The 19346-nt window shown below is 42.7% G+C and overlaps 3 protein-coding genes across 4 annotated transcripts; 2 read left to right on the forward strand and 1 right to left on the reverse strand.

Moving 5' to 3' along the window:
• Positions 1-4137: 4137 nt before the first annotated feature.
• On the forward strand, positions 4138-4911 carry LOC121583321 (rab9 effector protein with kelch motifs-like). The gene is made up of 3 exons (XM_041899500.2): positions 4138-4346; positions 4513-4706; positions 4847-4911. Exons 1-3 carry the CDS (start codon positions 4301-4303, stop codon positions 4886-4888), a joined length of 282 nt encoding a protein of 93 aa, XP_041755434.1. The 5' UTR covers positions 4138-4300; the 3' UTR covers positions 4889-4911.
• Positions 4912-6395: 1484 nt separating this feature from the next.
• Positions 6396-10437, reverse strand: LOC121582495 (endoplasmic reticulum chaperone BiP). Its single transcript, XM_041898321.2, has 8 exons — positions 10305-10437; positions 9563-9713; positions 9182-9413; positions 8788-9038; positions 8267-8657; positions 7885-8122; positions 7531-7698; positions 6396-7418 (listed from the first exon to the last, which is right to left on the reverse strand). Exons 2-8 carry the CDS (start codon positions 9676-9678, stop codon positions 6847-6849), a joined length of 1968 nt encoding a protein of 655 aa, XP_041754255.1. The 5' UTR covers positions 9679-9713; positions 10305-10437; the 3' UTR covers positions 6396-6846.
• Positions 10438-11921: 1484 nt separating this feature from the next.
• haus4 (HAUS augmin-like complex, subunit 4) lies at positions 11922-19230 on the forward strand. 2 transcript variants are annotated; one of them, XM_041898323.2, is made up of 10 exons: positions 11922-12078; positions 12447-12560; positions 12883-13022; positions 13370-13501; positions 13836-13976; positions 14323-14419; positions 16189-16334; positions 16418-16548; positions 16683-16751; positions 18912-19230. In XM_041898323.2, exons 2-10 carry the CDS (start codon positions 12491-12493, stop codon positions 19093-19095), a joined length of 1110 nt encoding a protein of 369 aa, XP_041754257.1. In that variant the 5' UTR covers positions 11922-12078; positions 12447-12490; the 3' UTR covers positions 19096-19230. The 2 variants fall into 2 exon arrangements, with proteins under 2 accessions (XP_041754257.1, XP_041754256.1); XM_041898322.2 differs by lacking the exon at positions 11922-12078 and adding an exon at positions 12140-12210.
• Positions 19231-19346: the final 116 nt, after the last annotated feature.

A 19346-nucleotide genomic window follows, 5' to 3' on the forward strand; every position in this document is an offset into this window, starting at 1 on the left:
CTTCAATCAAAGTTGTACAAACATCTCAAGGATGATCAATGGAAACAGGATGCACCTGAGCTCAATTTCGAGTCTCATAGCAAATGGTCTGAATACTTATGTAAATAAGGTATATCTGTTTTTTATTTTGAATACATTTGAAAAAATTTATAAAAACCTGTTTTCACTTTGTCATTATGGGTATTGTGTGTAGATTGATGAGGGGGGAAAAATAATTTAATCAATTTTAGAATAATGCTGTAACTTAACAAAATGTAGAAAAAGGGAAGGGGTCTGAATATTTTCAGAATGCACTGTACATAGACATGGAATCACTGGACACTTTAATCACTGGACACTTTAATAGTGGAACACTGGTCACTTTAAAAATGTTTACATACTGTTTTTACTAATTTCATATGTATATATTCTATTCTAGTCAATGCCATCCTATTCAGCTATTGCTGTATATATGCTGTTCTATCCTATGTATTCTACAGATATACTAAATATTCTATCCACATACTATAATGTCTATACATCCCATCACACAAACACACACACATATATATATATATATATATATATATATATATATATATATTAGGGCTGTCAAATGATTAAAATTTTTAATCAAATTAATCAGAATTTTCAGTGGATTAATCATGATTAATCACTATTTGCAATTACACCTGAATCCTAACCATTTTTTTTCTGAAATGCATACCAAAAGATAAATAACAGGACACAGATACATAATTTTCATATTATGTCTGTTTATTAACACAGCCAAATAATGGTGTTTTAAATCAAGCTGAAACATACTACACACCATAATATTTGTCTTTGGCTGTGGCTCTTGACGGTGGCTTATAGAATGAGTCTTGAGACGCCACTTGCAAAACATCAAGGAAACCTGAGTCTTCTACAATGCTAATGGGTCTACAATCCTTTGCAATCCATTTTGCTATTGTGTTGGTCAAATTATCTGAGGTTGATTTTGTTAATTGCCTGCAAACATTCAGCGTGGTCTGGCGCAAACCACTTGCTGAATCTGACGGCCCAGCAAACGCATGTTTGGCGTTGACATGGTACTTCAAGCTTGAACAGCTCCGGTGAAATTGAAACTCCTTCTTACAAATCTTGCAAATAACCTTGTACTTGTTAACTGTACCATCATCATTCTTTTTATATTTGAATCCGTCAATAGGCCCACTTTGCTCACCTTGCTCCATCTCGCCTCTAGCTCCCAACCACTTTCCTGACCTGAATAATTTGTCACACTGCGCATGCGTGAAATGCGTTAAAAAAATTGACGTAATTAACAGCAAACAACTAATTAACGTCGTTAACGCGCTATTTTTGACAGCCCTAATATATATATATATATACATACAGTACCAGTCAAAAGTTTGGAAACACCTACTCATTCAAGGATTTTTCTTTATTTTTACTATTTTCTACATTGTACAATAATAGTGAAGACATCAAACCTATGAAATAACACATATGGAATCATGTAGTAACCAAAAAAGTGTTAAACAAATCCAAATATATTTTATATTTGAGATTCTTCAAATAGCCAACCTTTGCCTTGATGACAGCTTTTCACACTCTTTGCAATCTCTCAACCAGCTTCATGAGGTAGTCACCTGGAATGCATTTCAATTAACTTTTGACTGGTACTGTGTATATACAGTGCTATGAAAAAGTATTTGCCCCCTTTCTAATTTTTTCTACTTTTGCATATTTGTGATACTTAATGTTATCAGATCTTCAATCACAACCTAATATTAGATAAAGGGAACATAAGTGAACAAATAATACAACAATTACATATTTATTTCATTTATTTCATAAACAAAGTTACGCAACACCCAATTCCCCTGTGTGAAAAAGTAATTGCCCCCTTACACTCAATAACTGGTTGTGCCACCTTTAGCTGCAATGTCTCCTGTAGTTGTTGATCAGTCTCTCACGTCGCTGTGGTGGAATTTTGGCCCGCTCTTCCATGCAGACCTGCTTTAACTCAGTGACGTGTGGGTTTTCAAGCATGAACTGCTTGTTTCAAGTCCTGCCACAACATCTCAATTGGGATTAGGTCTAGACTTTGACTAGGCCATTCCAAAACTTCAAATTTGTTGCTTTTTAGCAATTTTCATGTAGACTTGATTGTGTGTTTTGGATCATTGTCTTGCTGCATGAGCCAGCTGCGCTCCAGCTTCTGCTCACAGACGGATGGTCTGACATTCTCCTGTAGAATTCTCTGATACAGAGCAGAATTCATGGTTCCTTCTATTAAGGCAAGTCGTCCAGGTCCTGAGGCAGCAAAGCATCCCCAAACCATCACACCACCACCACCATGCTTGACCTTTGGTATAATGTTCTTACTGTGGAATGCAGTGTTTGTATATATATATACTACGGACTCCGACATTGCTCGTCCTAATTTTTATATATTTCTTAATTCCATTATTTTACTTTTAGATCTGTGTGTATTGTTGTGAATTGTTAGATATTACAGCACTGCTGGAGCTAGGAACACAAGCATTTCGCTACACCTGCAATAACATCTGCTAAATATGTGTAGGCGACCAATACAATTGTATTTTATTTACATGTTATTTATTATTTTCCTCTCTCTATCCCTAGGTATGCTCTGATACCCAGAGGAGGAGGTCCAGTGGTTAATGTGGGCCACACCTGTACATACTGTATATCCCCTCTGAGAATGGAGGCAAGGGGAAGGTCCTGATTGTAGGAGGAGCCAACCCTAATGGCAGCTTTTCAGAATCCCACGTCATAAACCTGGGTAAAAAACGAAATGTCACATCAACACAATATTATGTCTCGCACCTGTCTTTATTGTGTTTCATATCATTTGAATGTTTTATTTCATGTCAGTGAGTCAACTTCTCATCTTACCAATCACGTCAATCTGTTCTGATATACTCTTTGATTGACAGTTCCATGTTTGTCTCTCTTACCCTATCAGACAGTCACTAGTGGGACATTCCTGAGTGAGGGGGTCTGGTGGCACGGTATGAACACTGCAGCTTTGTCCCTGAGAGCTGTCCACAGAGCATATGGGTGTTTGCTGGGGCACAGCAGAGTGGCAATCGCAACTGTGTCCAGAACCTACAACTCACAGGTATGGAGATTTGTATAGTCTGATTTTAATAAAATGTTTTATTTGCTTTATTAGGATCCCCATTAGCTGACGCCAATGGCGACAGCGGTCCGACACATAACGAAAAATACATTACAGACAGAACACTTTACAATTTACATACATTTAAAAACATTAACAGGTAGTGTGTGTGAGTGTGCATCTATCAGTTACACATACCTGTCAGTACATACACACAACAAGTAGGTCACATGGGGGCGATGCGTTGTGCCCGTGTTGCTTTATTCGTTTTTTTACTGTACGTTTCCTTGAATTTGTTCTGGACCTGGGGACTGTAAAAAAGACCCCTGGTGGCAAGTCTGATGGGGTAAGTGTGTGTCAGTGCTGTGTGTAAGTTGACTATGCAAACAATTTGGAATATCCAACACATTAATGTTTCTGATAAAAACAAGAAGTGATGCAGTCAGTCTTTCCTCAACTCTTAGCCAAGAGAAACTGTCATGCATAGTATTAATATTAGCCCTCTCATTACGATGAAGAGCAAGACGTGCTGCTCTGTTCTGGGCCAGCTGCAACTTAACTAGGTCTTTCTTTGCAGCACTTGACCATATGACTGGACAATAATCAAGATAAGATAAGATAGAACTAGAGCCTGCAGGACTTGCTTTGTTGAGTGTCAAGAAAGCAAAGCATCTCTTTATTATTTCCCCATCTTTACAACCATTGAATCTATATATTTTGACCATGACAGTTTACAATCTAAGGTAAAGTAATTTAGTCTCCTCAACCAGATTCAGCTGAGGTCTAGAATTTAGGAAATTATTTGTACCAAATACAATGCTCGTAGTTTTAGAGATGTTCAGGACCAGTTTATTACCATAATTTGCAAATAAATTCATTAAAAATCCTACAATGTGATTTTCTGGATATTTTTTTCTCAATTTGTCTGTCATAGTTGACGTGTACCTATGATGAAAATTACAGGCCTCTCTCATCTTTTTAAGTGGGAGAACTTGCACAATTGGTGGCTGACTAAATACATTTTTTCCCCACTGTATGTAGTGTTTTCCTCTGTCTCCGTTTGTAGTTTCCTGCACCTGGTCTCAGCCAGACACACAGGGCAGACATCCTCCTGCTAGACACGGCCACGTGGTGGCAGCGGTGTGTTCCAAACTCTATATCCATGGAGGCATGGCAGGAGAGAAGTTCCACAGCAACATGTACTCTCTGGATACCAGTAAGTATTCAACAGTCATACATACACATGGTCCTGCTGTAGTTGTATTATTATATTGTGTCCTCTGTTGAAATAATTCCAGTGAAATGTATAATTCTATGTTGGTATGAAAAGTGGTATGGCTGGTCCTGTTAACTACTGCATTTGGGTGCTATACTTTCTCTAGGCAGTATGAAGTGGGAGAAGGTCAAAGCTAAAGGAGACATCCCCCCGGGGGTGGCTGCCCCCTCAGCTGTAGCCCTGGGAAAGAACATCTACATCTTTGGAGGGGTGACCTCAGAAGGGGACAGCAATGCAATGTACAGATTGCAGTGTGATGAGGCTAAAAATATCTACTTTGGAATGTGGTCATACTTTGAGGTAATAATTGCCACAAATGTAAAGTCATTGATTCATGTATCCAATATAGAATATGGAGATAATACATTATTTAAAGCAATACTGTTTTGTAATACTGATGCACCTTGAGTACTTTGTTAAACTCTTCCCATCCTGTGCAGACAAAAGGCACTGGACCCTGCGGCGGTTTGAAGGGGACCTGACACCCAACAGACTGGACCACTCCATGTGTGTACTTCCCTGGAGAGTGAGGCCTGAGGGCAGCAGTGAAGAGGGAGACCAGGCCCAGAGCTCCTCAGCATCAGAGACACTACAGCTGGCCTTTGTGTTTGGAGGGATGGACACTCAGAGGGTCACACACAGTGACTGTGTTGTAACAGTCCTAACATGACCTTGATAGCTACTGCTCTGGGAAATGCTATGTGTATGTTGAAATATTGTGTAAGTATTGAATGGCAAATAAATGATTTTGCTTAACTTAGTCCTTCATTCAACATTCCCACCTTTTTCTAAAGAGCCACTGAACACACTGATTGGCACTTGTTTTTCTGTTGCATTAGAAAAATTAAATGAGTATTTGAGGTGTGTTTCCTGGTCAATTCCACGTTTGGTTAATGAGGTTTTAGACGCGAAAGCCTATTTCACTTACTCAAATCTGTAATACATTTTTGCAGAGGATGTTTTAGTTGCACAATTTTACATCCAAAGGTGTTTGGTGCAGTATTTCTCCAAAAAAATGTGATGTGTTGTCTTACGTAAACAAAGTTGGGCAGGTCAGTCTCACTGTCTATGCTATTGAATAGAGCGTTCACCCCATGTTAGTGGGCAAATGTACATCTTCAAATAAAAACTCAACCTCAATTTACACACTGATGTTCCAAACTGTTTGACAAATCATTATATTTACACTGTAGTCAATTTTGACACTAGAATAACTGACTCCGATGTCATAGGCAGTTTTCATAGGGATTCGTTGCTTTGGTTGCTTTTAAAAGGCAGTCGCTCTTTAAACATCCAACCCTAGTCATAAGCTGCACATCCAATGACATGATCACAGATGTTGGTTCAGTGCTAGGAGTAAAGCTTAGTTTATACCCTACGTACGTACGGAAGAACTGCAAGTAGCTATGCAAAATGCGCAGACGTGTGAAGCCCTGCAACTCATAACTTGACGCAAGATCGCCATGTTGCGTTGCTAGGATATAAAATTAAGCAGTAAACACCTGCTGGGTGTCCACGAGCGGTGGCAATTCAATAAATAATTAAATAAAAAATACACTAAAAAACGTTTTTTTTGGGGGGGGAATTAACAGAAGATGACAGATGTTCTGTGGTCTGAGGCGATGGACAGCCACCTGCTGCACACAGCCAACGTTAGTTATGGACAGTTACAAATATGGTGGGTGCGTATGTCCTATTTCACACATGTACAAGTGTGTAAAACCACACAAGTGCGAATTAGAAATGTGGTTTTTGCATATCCCAACACACTCACCCTCAGAGGGGTCACACCCAGGACCTGCCATTATCAATTAGATGTAACTGCCTTGCTCAGGGGCACAGACTTTTCACCTTGTCGGCTCAGTTATTCAAACTAGAGACCTTTTGATTGCTGGCCCAACGCTCCAACCACTAGGCTACCTTCTGCCCAGTTACAGGTTTGTGGTCATGTGTAAATTGGTGCAGATGAATATCAGAGGCAAATCAAAAGACATTTGTATCAAACATTTATTATTTCAATGTCTTAACAGTAGAAAGGCTTTTCTACAACGACCAGATTCAATAAATAACTTGTTAACATGTCAGTTACCCTGTCACCCAGAACCCCCCCAGCCTGTCTAGCCCCCCCACCCCACTAACCCCTTCCCCTAGAGAACCCCTTTTCAAACTGCCTGAGAACAGCAGCGAGCCTCAAATCCAGGCTGACTAGTATACCTCCGCCTCACAGCGAAGAGAACATCTCTCACACTGCTAAACAATATTCAGAAGTCTTTCCAGCAGATTCATCATGGTTGCGTTTCACACCCCACCTTTCCTCTCACCATTTAAGTCCAATGAGTCCAATATGTACATCTGTGCCACTACCAGAGAGGCGAGGGGCAATAGAAGAACAGAAACCAGAGAGTTGCTAGTATAGGCTGTGGAGACCGTCCAGACAGCCTTACAACTCGTCCTTTTCATCCTGATCTGCCTCTGCCTCTCCCTCGGGAGGGGGTCCGCCTGCACTTCCGTAAAGCTTGCTGACGATGGGCTGCACCACCTCTTCCAGCTCCTTTTTCTTGGCCTGGAAGTCCTCCAGCTCAGCGTCTTGGTGAGACTCCATCCACTCAATCTTCTCCTCTACTGCTTTCTCTATGGCTTCCTTGTCCTCGGCAGAGAGCTTGCCGCCCAGCTTCTCCTTGTCACCGATCTGGTTCTTGAGCGAGTAGGCGTAACTTTCAAGCTCATTGCGGGAATCAATGCGCTCCTTCAACTTCTTGTCCTCGTCGGCAAAGCGCTCGGCGTCGTTGACCATGCGCTCGATGTCCTCAGGCGTCAGACGGTTCTGGTCGTTGGTGATGGTGATCTTGTTCTTGTTGCCCGTTCCCTTGTCCTCGGCTGTGACGCGCAGGATACCGTTGACATCAATCTCGAAGGTGACCTCGATCTGGGGCACACCTCGGGGTGCGGGGGGGATGCCAGTCAGGTCGAAGGTTCCCAGCAGGTGGTTGTCTTTGGTCAGGGGACGCTCACCTGGAGGAAGAGGGAAGTAGAAAATTAGAACCAGATCCAAAGTTGTGTAAAATGCCACGGCATCATTTGTGGATGTAGCTACAAGGGGCAGTGATGAATCAAAGGCGCTTACCCTCGTAAACTTTGATGGTGACGGTGGGCTGGTTGTCGGAGGCAGTGGAGAAGATCTGGGACTTCTTGGTTGGCACCACAGTGTTTCTGGGGATCAGCTTGGTCATGACTCCTCCCACAGTCTCAATACCCAGGGTCAGGGGACACACATCAAGAAGAACGAGGTCACCTGATGGACAAGACAGTAAACCATTAGTTGTGATAGAAAATGTAACTGCTATGATATACATATTTGGACCCACATCTAGCCTACATTTCCTTATGTAAAAATAATTAATGAAATGTGAAGATACCTCAGCCTGAACTGAGCATAGTGTATGAAGTGCATGGCATGAGCACATTGACCAAGACCAACCTGTGTCCTCCTCTCCAGACAGCACTCCAGCCTGCACGGCAGCGCCGTAGGCCACAGCCTCGTCAGGGTTGATGCCCCTGGAGGGCTCCTTGCCGTTGAAGAACTCTTTCACCAGCTGCTGGACCTTGGGGATACGAGTGGAGCCGCCCACCAGGACGATCTCGTCAATGTCGGTCTTCTTCAGGTCAGAGTCCTCCATCACCTTCTGCACAGGCTTCATGGTGGAACGGAACAGGTCCTGAAAGACAAATTATAAAATTACAAATGAATGAGGTTCAACTAAGTGGAACATGAATGTGATAATTTGAGTTGGATATTCCAAGGTCAATGGGCCAGCAGGGTCTGACTGTGGTACGTGATGTCACTATGAGGACTAACTCACCATGTTGAGCTCCTCAAACTTGGCACGGGTCAGGGTCTCTGAGAAGTCCTCTCCATCGAAGAAGGACTCGATCTCGATGCGAGCCTGGTGCTGGGCAGACAGGCCTCTCTTGGCCTTCTCCACCTCACGACGCAGCTTCTGTACGGCACGGTTATCCTTGCGCACGTCCTTGCCGGTCTTCTTCTTGTACAGCTTGATGAAGTGCTCCATGACACGCTGGTCAAAGTCCTCTCCTCCCAGGTGGGTGTCTCCATTGGTGGCCACCACTTCAAACACACCATTGTCGATGGTCAGGAGGGACACGTCGAAGGTACCGCCGCCCAGGTCGAACACCAGGATGTTCTTCTCACCGTCCTTCTTGTCCAGGCCGTAGGCGATGGCCGCTGCGGTTCTGGCATACAGAGAGTGGAACAGATGTTACCAGCATGGTCTTGGCAAATATTTTCTGTGATTTAAATCAATATTGGTCTAGTCAGTCTAATGTTAGTTCAGTTCCTTCATTGTGAAGATGATACACTTACGGCTCGTTGATGATCCTCATGACGTTCAGGCCGGCGATGACTCCAGCATCCTTGGTGGCCTGGCGCTGGGCATCATTGAAGTAGGCGGGTACAGTGACCACAGCATGTGTGACCTTCTTTCCCAGGTAAGCCTCAGCGGTTTCCTTCATCTTGGTGAGAACCATGGCAGAGATCTCCTCTGGAGCAAAGGTCTTGAGCTGACCACCACCAATGTCCACCTGAATATGGGGCTTGCTCTTCTTCTCGATAACCTAGTTGATTAAAGTAGCTATTATTAAACATCTCTAAAAACAATTTCAGAACCACTTCAGCATAGTTATATGCTGAATAAGTACTAATTGATTTGCATAGTGACAGTGTTCAGGCTATCAGGCAGGAGTGTGTACGGGCTCACCTTGAAGGGGAAGTACTTGATGTCATGCTGCACAGCGGAATCAGTCCAGGCTCGGCCAATCAGTCTCTTGGCATCAAAGACTGTGTTCTCCGGGTTGGAGGTGAGCTGGTTCTTGGCGGCGTCACCGATCAGACGCTCCCCCTCAGCGGTGAAGGCCACATACGATGGGGTGATGCGGTTTCCCTGGTCGTTTGCAATGATCTCAACACGGCCATTCTTGAACACACCAACACTGGAAAAGGATAAGCGTATGGATGAGCGTTAAGCATGGAAAGTATCAACCACATCACTTTAAGACATGATATGCTATTCATTTAGCCAAATTATTGAGCATATGAGACTAAAGATTAATTCGCCATTCATTACTAAATGAATGCTTACCAGGAATAGGTAGTCCCCAAGTCGATTCCAACCACTGTCCCAACGCTTTCCTTCTTGTCGTCGTCATCGGCAAACACGCTGCCGGCGACCAGCAGAACTACACACAGAAACCTCATCTCTATTCTGTGTTCACGCAACTCACCTTGAAGTTCTGTGAAATAAAAAGTAAAGACACCATTAATATTATTACTTAGTACACGGTGTAGCGGTGTAGGCCTGTCATTCTTATATAGTTAACGGAATCAGTCCATTTGGCACCCTGGTTAGATGTCGAAGACGCCTAGGACAGACTGAAGGTAGCCCATATGCTAACACTACTGGGTGGAGCACAAGACTACCTGTAATTAGCCCAAATGAATAAACATAAAAACGGCTAAATCACTAAATCCAATTACCAAAAAGGTGAAGTTAGTTGTTCCATAATCAATTTGAGACACCGGTTTCAAAGGCGTGCACAGCTAACGTTAACTAGCTAGTTGGTTAACCATTTTCAACCATACTAGTTGACGACAGACAGATAACGTTACATATTGAACAGTAAATGTAATTGTAGTAAAAATAATCTCTATGGTTTAGCTATAAGTAAGATAACTCCCCCCCACATTTAATTTCTGGATAGCCTGCTTATTAACTAGCTAACGTTAGCTAGCCACCAGGAAAGTGGCCCCAAAACAGGCTCCCTCTGACGTTCTAATATAAAAGAGAATCTTCATTCTTAGCATATAAAGTTTAATTCACATACCTTTACAAAGAAACTTGATGGAGTCTTCTTTTGGGGTCTATCTCAATAGAATGTATTTGCTTCACAGATTGTGTTCTTCAAATACGTCTATTTTATGATTGTGAATCGGAAAAATGACGTTAAATGAAAGGCGCTCTCTGTTTATAAACCGTCACTTCTACCCCATCGTGGAGGCTTCCCATTGGTCAGACAGCAGTTCGTTGGAAGGCGTTCATTGGCAGCACCAAACATGCTGGCCGCTGCTGATTTGCACAAATTTGGCCAAGTAAACGTCATGATTCTTGCTTTACTATACGATGCTGATAGGCTACCTGTCAATGTGTCAAACCCCAATTATGTGAATGCAGATGTCGTAGATTGAAATGTAGTTGGTGCATTGAAATGTCTGTCTTTTGGGGGGCATTTTCCAAGTTCAGGACCACTGTAATCTAGTTTCTACTATAATACAGTAGGCCCAAGCCTAATACATGTGTAGGGGAAGTAGTGAACTGAAACTAGTGCCACATTGTGAACGGTAAAACATTACGGTAAAGCGGTGGTAATACATGATAATTACCATGTTATTACAAAGCAAGTGGTGACTAACCAATCTGAGCAAAAGCCACATGATCTGGCTGTAGCTGTGTAAAAAAAAAAGTCAGTAAGTAAGCCATAGACGGTATAAAGGAGTACGCCTAAGGTAATCAAAGTTAGTTGTTACATCAGGTAAATTGTACATTAGTTACATCAGTTTAATTGCAAGTGTGTGGACTGGAATTACCACAATAGTAAGGCTTTACTCATAGCCCCTAACTCCATAATATGTTGCAATGATTTATGCATGACATGAGACATAATCTGAAGTAGATGTATGCTCTTGTGAGAATGGTTATATCAATCCTGGAAAGTTATTGTTATTGTTACATCAGGTGTTACATCATTGTACATTAATTACACCAGCTAAAATGCAAAAGCATGGGGATATGAATGAGTGGCCACAATGTTTTAAAGATAGCTCCTAATTCCATATGTTGCAATAGTTTTTGCATGAGAAATAATCTGAATTATGCCTACCAGTATATTTGCTGTTGTGAAAATAAATATTTTGCTTTCTGTCTGTTTGTCTGCAACATCAATGCACACACCTTCCGGAGACACTTGAAACCCTACCTCTTTAAGGAATACCTAGAATAGTATAAAGTAATCCTTCTAACCCCCCCATCAAAAAAAAAGAAGAAAAAAAGTGGTTGTCCCACTGGCTATCATAAATTGAATGCACCAATTTGTAAGTCGCTCTGGATAAGAGCGTCTGCTAAATGTTGTAAATGTAAATGTAATTAATTATTTTGTTATGTGCTTATGTTTATGATGATCAAATATGGTACTGTAAAATGTGTTGCTATTATTGTTATATTGTCACTGGATTCTTCCAACCAACAGCTTCAATAGGTCAAGGAGTAGGCTAGTGTCAGGCCAGCTCAGTGACAGAACAAAAATTGCTGGTACAAATGTATCACCTCAGTAGCCCAAAGGCCAGCAGATGGCGATAATGAGTCGAATATGAAACGACTCAATATCGTCATCTGCCGGAGAGATGAAACGACTCAATATCGCTATCTGCCGGCTTTGGAGCTATCACTTCATGAAGTTCATGGGTGATATAGTACATAATGGGTGATAACTGAATGAGCCAAACTAATCCACATGTGATTTGAGATTTAACAATGTGCCATGTTTCTGTATCTGTTCTGGAAAGAAGATGTAACCAGTGAGGTATATATGAACGTAACCAGAGGTGGGTTGGCTGCACTGATGTATTATAAAAACCGTGGGCTGCTGTTATGATTTGCCTTCCGGTTTTACCCAATCAGATGACTGTTTGCACAGACGCGCGGGAGCTGGAGAAGGAAGTCGCTAGCTTAGCTCAGTCAGTTGTTTGTTGGCTAACGATTTTGGTTTGTTTTGTCAATATGTTGTGATACACCTTGTGTAAACAACCGTTACAATCTGATTAACAGTAGCTAGCTTCTGTTGTGTTGCAATGAAACAGATTACGTCTAGCTAACGTTATCAACATAAGACAGCTAGCTAAGTTAGCTAGCTAGGGCTTGCTAGGCTAGTTTTGTGTACTTTTGATAACGGTAGCGTGTTACGTTTGTCCAGGAGCGTCTTTGTATGTCAGGTGAGGAGGGGTCTTTGGTCAAGTGATGATGTCCACGCATGATGATTCTGCCAGTGTTCCATCACTGGGAAAAGGAGACGACTTGCATCAACAAGGTATTCCATCTTTCAATCAGACTGCAATAACAAATTGAAAGCACTCACTAACTGTAAGTCGCTCTGGATAAGAGCGCCTGCTAAATGACTAAAATGTAAATGTAAAGTGGCATAGCTATGTTTTATGCTATTTCTGATGTCCACATCATTGTTAGTAACTAAATTAACACACGACAGTGTCTATTGCCCACTTTCTAGCTGTCGAGTCAATACTTTTTGTTTAGGTAATTTTTGAGAAGTCTGGTAGTGTCGTCCTGGAGGTATCAAACCATAATCATTATGAATGTTTTCACCTGTAACCAGTAACAACTTTGTATTTCAGTCCTTGCCTCATTCCCACTGTGTCAGCTGACAGAAGAAGACCTGACCCAGAATCCTCTATTCTGCAAACTCCTGGCAACGCTGTCACAGCATGTGGACCTCACTGGCCTTACTGTCACAATGAAGAGAGAGCTGGAGAAGGTACAACACACAGACACACAACTTATCATCAATAAGTGCTCCAAACCTTAGTATCTCAAGACATATTGTAAGAATTAAACAAGTGCTTGGCTCAGGCTCACATTTAAACATGCTGGTACATCTAAGAGTATTAAATTGTCCCTCTCATAATAATACAATTGCAGTTCTACTACTGTGAGAAATTAGACTGTTGTGTTATTACACTGTACTGGAGCTGTTGTCATTTGAGCTGCCACGGAGTCGTTGTTTCTATTTAAGACCATGTTTTAGACTTAGGACTACTCTGTGTGAGGGTGCATGTTATGTGAATGGCTTTAAATGGCTGAGATTATGTTGTTTAAATCCAGGCTGAGAGGGACCTGCAGACACAGAGGCTTAGCTGGCTGCGCTCAGAGAGCATGTACAGGCTACTGCAGGAGATGATCCAGGAGAACTGTGTCAGAAAGCATCACTCCACTGTAGCCCCAGAGGATGACACGGTACAATACAGAACAATACTCATTGCTCAATGGACTCTACTATACAGAACTCTAGTCTGCTCTGTTCTTGTTGCGTGTCTTGCAGAGCAGCACACAGTACACTTACTGTAGTAGTATGATCCCTTCTTTAGCTTAAACCCATTAATGCAAAATTATATATATATATATATATATATACATACTGTAGGTGTAGATATAACTAAGTAGTTCATTATTTGTGTAGTTTAAACACCCAGTGTGAATTTGATTTCCGAAATGTTACTTTTGTTGAAATTGATCCTTCAAGGTACTGTATAATCTTAGAATAAACCTAATTCTGGTTTTCCCCTGGTAGTTCTATAAGACTGTGGAGCAGTGTCTGGTGGTGGCCCAGTGTGTCAGGCAGCTGGACCCTAGTGCCACCACCAGCCAAGACCAACCCCCTGTTCTAGGACTGAGTGCCCAACAGGTGCTCGAGCTGATGCCACAAGAGCAGGTAGGTACTCTTTGTCCGTGAGGCTGATACTTAAACTCTATTAATAATTATTTATTATATTTTTTATAGCTCTTTCATAGAATCTCAAAGCGCTTCAAGAGCAAGCAACAAACAAGCAATATATCATGAAAGGTCAACCTATAGAGGCCAAGTCTTTGAAAGCTGCATCCTCCGAAGATGGAGAGGGACAGTTAATGGCTAGAGCAGAGAGAGCTAGTGCTTTTCCTATTTAGGTACACTATCACACACATGCTGCTTCTCTACATCTCTGGTAACTGCTCCCACTCACAGACTAAATATGTTTTATGAACTATTTTCTTGGACTTATTCATGTTTCTCTAAACAGGATGTGTGGAAAATGAAACAGCGACTGCCTAGAGAACTAGAAAAGCATCTAAAGAAGAAATGTTTCATCATCCTCTCCTACTATCAGCCTGAATGGGGTAAAGAGACACCAGATTTTTACCAAAACGTAGATATGTAGCTTATATACACTGCTCAAAAAAATAAAGGGAACACTAAAATAACACATCCTAGATCTGAATGAATGAAATAATCTTATTAAATACTTTTTTCTTTACATAGTTAAATGTGCTGACAACAAAATCACACAAAAAATATTGGATTTGGAGTCACCCTCAAAATTAAAGTGGAAAACCACACTACAGGCTGATCCAACTTTGATGTAATGTCCTTAAAACAAGTCAAAATGAGGCTCAGTAGTGTGTGTGGCCTCCACGTGCCTGTATGACCTCCCTACAACGCCTGGGCATGCTCCTGATGAGGTGGCGGATGGTCTCCTGAGAGATCTCCTCCCAGACCTGGACTAAAGCATCCGCCAACTCCTGGACAGTCTGTGGTGCAACGTGGCGTTGGTGGATGGAGCGAGACATGATGTCCCAGATGTGCTCAATTGGATTCAGGTCTGGGGAACGGGCGGGCCAGTCCATAGCATCAATGCCTTCCTCTTGCAGGAACTGCTGACACACTCCAGCCACATGAGGTCTAGCATTGTCTTGCATTAGGAGGAACCCAGGGCCAACCGCACCAGCATATGGTCTCACAAGGGGTCTGAGGATCTCATCTCGGTACCTAATGGCAGTCAGGCTACCTCTGGCGAGCACATGGTGGCCCCCCAAAGAAATGCCACCCCACACCATGACTGACCCACCGCCAAACCGGTCATGCTGGAGGATGTTGCAGGCAGCAGAACGTTCTCCACGGCGTCTCCAGACTCTGTCACGTCTGTCACATGTGCTCAGTGTGAACCTGCTTTCATCTGTGAAGAGCACAGGGCGCCAGTGGCGAATTTGCCAATCTTGGTGTTCTCTGGCAAATGCCAAACGTCCTGCACGGTGTTGGGCTGTAAGCACAACCCCCACCTGTGGACGTCGGGCCCTCATACCACCCTCATGGAGTCTGTTTCTGACCGTTTGCGCAGACACATGCACATTTGTGGCCTGCTGGAGGTCATTTTGCAGGGCTCTGGCAGTGCTCCTCCTGCTCCTCCTTGCACAAAGGCGGAGGTAGCAGTCCTGCTGCTGGGTTGTTGCCCTCCTACGGCCTCCTCCACGTCTCCTGATGTACTGGCCTGTCTCCTGGTAGCGCCTCCATGCTCTGGACACTACGCTGACCGACACAGCAAACCTTCTTGCCACAGCTCGCATTGATGTGCCATCCTGGATGAGCTGCACTACCTGAGCCACTTGTGTGGGTTGTAGACTCCGTCTCATGCTACCACTAGAGTGAAAGCACCGGCAGCATTCAAAAGTGACCAAAACATCAGCCAGGAAGCATAGGAACTGAGAAGTGGTCTGTGGTCACCACCTGCAAAACCAGTCCTTTATTGGGGGTGTCTTGCTAATTGCCTATAATTTCCACCTGTTGTCTATTCCATTTGCACAACAGCATGTGACATGTATTGTCAATCAGTGTTGCTTCCTAAGTGGACAGTTTGATTTCACAGAAGTGTGATTGACTTGGAGTTACATTGTGTTGTTTAAGTGTTCCCTTTATTTTTTTGAGCAGTGTATATAGGATCTTACTTCTGACTGTGTGTGTCTTACTATGTAATGGACACTGACAGTCAGCAAATGTGGTAGTATTTATTTAGCTTTATGGCATAATGTGGCAGTATTTGGCTTTATGGTATAGCAGCTCACCTGTATGTGTGTGAATGGTGAAACATACCACTCCTTTCTTTCTTGGGCAGAGAACGAAAGTGAAGGGCTGAAGAACATGAAGCTGTCTCGCTTGTCTGGCCTCCTGGAGAGCGAAAGGAAAAGAGCAGAGAGTCTGAAGGAGAAGAGCCGTGAGAGTGCCGCCCTGCTGCAAAGGCAGACTCACTGCTACCTCTCTGTAAGAGACTCGCACCACATGGTTTGATGTATTACTCTAACATGTTGCGATCTTCACTCACGATCGACGTGTTCTCTCTCCAGGAGCTGTTAGGGTGCATCCAGATTCTCCAGTCCCTGATCCTGGACCACAGGCTGAAAGCCCAGAAAGAGCTGGACAGGAAAAAGATTGAGTACTTTGAGGCCAAATGTGAGATCATAATGCAGAAGATCAGGTGCGATAGTCCCCCCTGTGTTCACACCTACTGTACACTGGGATCCTTCAAATGCAATTCACTGTGTTAGGAATCAGTAATGTTCAGTTTTCGTGACTATTTTACGTCTCCTTAACTATGTATTTTCACAACAGAGCTGAGATGTTGGAAATTCAGCTGGATACCTACACAGCAGACACAATATCTGCCCATAAAAAAATAAGGTGAGTCAAATGCTTTAGCTGCCCCTCAACTCAAGACGTCATTACCATATCAACCACTGGGGGGGGGGGGATCTCAACACCAGAGGGGTATACTACAAAGTAGGATCAAGGAGTTAGCTAGCTAACTTGCCTTAATATTCTGAAATAATTGTTTATATTTTAGAAAGATAGACCATGGCCCTTTCAAGGTTAACTGGCTCAACCACCAAAAACACATATCTTGGTTTAGCGTTCTTAATGAACCATAAAATCAATGATTATTTCTGGTTGTTTATCAATTGTAGCTCAATTGGTAGAGTATGGCGCTTGTAACGCCAGGGTAGTGGGTTCGATCCCCGGGACCACCCATACGTAAAAATGTATGCGTCTGCTAAATGGCATATTATATATTATATTATTATTATTATTATTATTATATTATAAAGTTAACCGGCTAATTCATTGATCTTTCTTTGTAGTATAACCCTCTACTCTTATCAGTCACTTATGTTGTTTTTCACAGCTATTTTCAGTTAGTCTTTAGATGGCCATGCTTGAACAGATCAAGTGGAAATATAAGCCTAATCAGAACTGATAAACATATATATGCTATTAGTTCTCAATAGAATCAATCAAATTTGTGTTAAGAAAGTGCCATACTTCTGTCCATTCTAGCATGGCCATATATACTGAACAAAATATAAACGCAGGTCCCATGTTTAATGAGTTGAAATAAAATATCCTATGAATGTTCCATACTCAAAAAGCTTGTTAGCCCGTTAGTGAGCATTTCTCCTTTGCCAAGATAATCCATCCACCTGACAAGTGTGGCATATCAAGATGCTTATTAAACAGCATGATCATTATACAGGTGCACCTTGTGCTGGGGACAATGAAAGGCCACTCTAAAATGTGCAGTTTTGTCACACAACACAATGCCACAGATGTCTCAAGTTTTGAGGGCGCGTGCAATTGGCATGTTCACTGCAGGAATGTCCACCAGAGCTGTTGCCAGATAATTTAATGTTCATTTCTCAACCAGAAGCCGCCTCCAACGTCATTTTAGAGAATTTGGCAGTATGTCCAACCAGCTTCACGACCGCAGACCACGTGTAACCATGCCAGCCCAGGACCTCCACATCCGGCTTCTCCACCTGCGGGATCGTCTGAGACCATCCACCCGGACAGCTGATGAAACTGTAGGTTTACATAACCAAGAATTTCTGCACAAACTGTCAGAAACCGTCTCAGGGAAGCTCATCCGCATGCTCGTCGTCCTCACCAGGGTCTTGACCTGACTGCAGTTCGGCGCCGTAACCGACTTCAGTGGACAGACAAATGCTTACATTCGATGACCACTGGCATGCTGGAGAAGTGTGCTATTCACGGATGAATCCCGTTTTCAACTGTACTGGGTAGATGGCAGCCAGTGTGTATGGCGTTGTGTGGGTGAGTGGTTTGCTAATGTCAATGTTGTGAACAGAGTGCCCCATGGTGGCGGTGGGGTTATCGTATGGGCAGGCATACGCTACAGACAACAAACACAATTGCATTTTATCTACGGCAATTTGAATGCACAGAGAGACCGTGACGAGATCCTGAGGCCCATTGTCGTGCCATTCATCTGCCGCCATCACCTCATGTTTCAGCATGATAATGCACTGCCCCATGTCGCAAGGATCTGTACATAGTTCCTGGAAGCTGAAAATGTCCCAGTTCTTTCATGGCCTGCATACTCACCAGACATGTCACCCATTCAGAATGTTTGGGATGCTTTAGATGGATGTGTACGACAGTGTGTTCGAGTTCCCGCCAATATCCAGCAACTTCACACAACCATTGAAGAGGGGTGAGACAACATTTCAAAGGCAACAATCGACAGCCTGATCAACTCTATGCGAAGGAGATGTGTTGCGCTGCATGAGGCAAATGGTGGTCATACCAGATATTGACTGATTTTCTGATCCACGCCCAAACTTTTTTTAAAGGTATCTGTGACCAACAACTGTATTCCCAGTCACGTGAAATCCATAGATTGGGGCCTAAATTAATTTATTTCAATTGACTGATTTCCTTGTATGAACTGTAAATCTTTGAAATTGTTGCGTTTTATATTTTTGTTCAGTGTAGTTACACCTGCCTCTCGCACTCAATACTTGTTCTTGTTTGTCTTCATTGCAGGGAGAAGCTAGAAATACAGCTGAACGCCTCCCAGTTAGAGAAGCAGTCTGTGGAGTGCAAACTGTCGTCCTTTGAGATATTTGGCAAGGAATTTGAGGCTCTAGCCGAGGAATATTCCAGACTGCGTCAGGAGATTGACACCAAGACTTGGGCTCTGAAGGAATTCTCTCAGCACACGGACTAACTTGGAATTGATGTCAGACTGTTCTGTTTTAGAAAAACACAGTGAAGAGTCTTGTCCAGATGTTTTCAAGCGAATTCTCTTAACACTTTTGTTGACTAGCTAATTCCAGTGTATATAAAATGTATGATTAGCCGGTGTTGTCTTGATTGTTGTTCATTGTAATAATCCCACCCTGATATGACATAACAGTACATTCAGAATCCTACATTTTCATGTAATTGTTGGCATTTCTTGCCTAAATTTGCCCACTT

The sequence above is a fragment of the Coregonus clupeaformis genome, chromosome 15 (assembly GCF_020615455.1).
Source record: "Coregonus clupeaformis isolate EN_2021a chromosome 15, ASM2061545v1, whole genome shotgun sequence".
In the NCBI taxonomy this organism is placed as follows: Eukaryota; Metazoa; Chordata; class Actinopteri; order Salmoniformes; family Salmonidae; genus Coregonus; species Coregonus clupeaformis.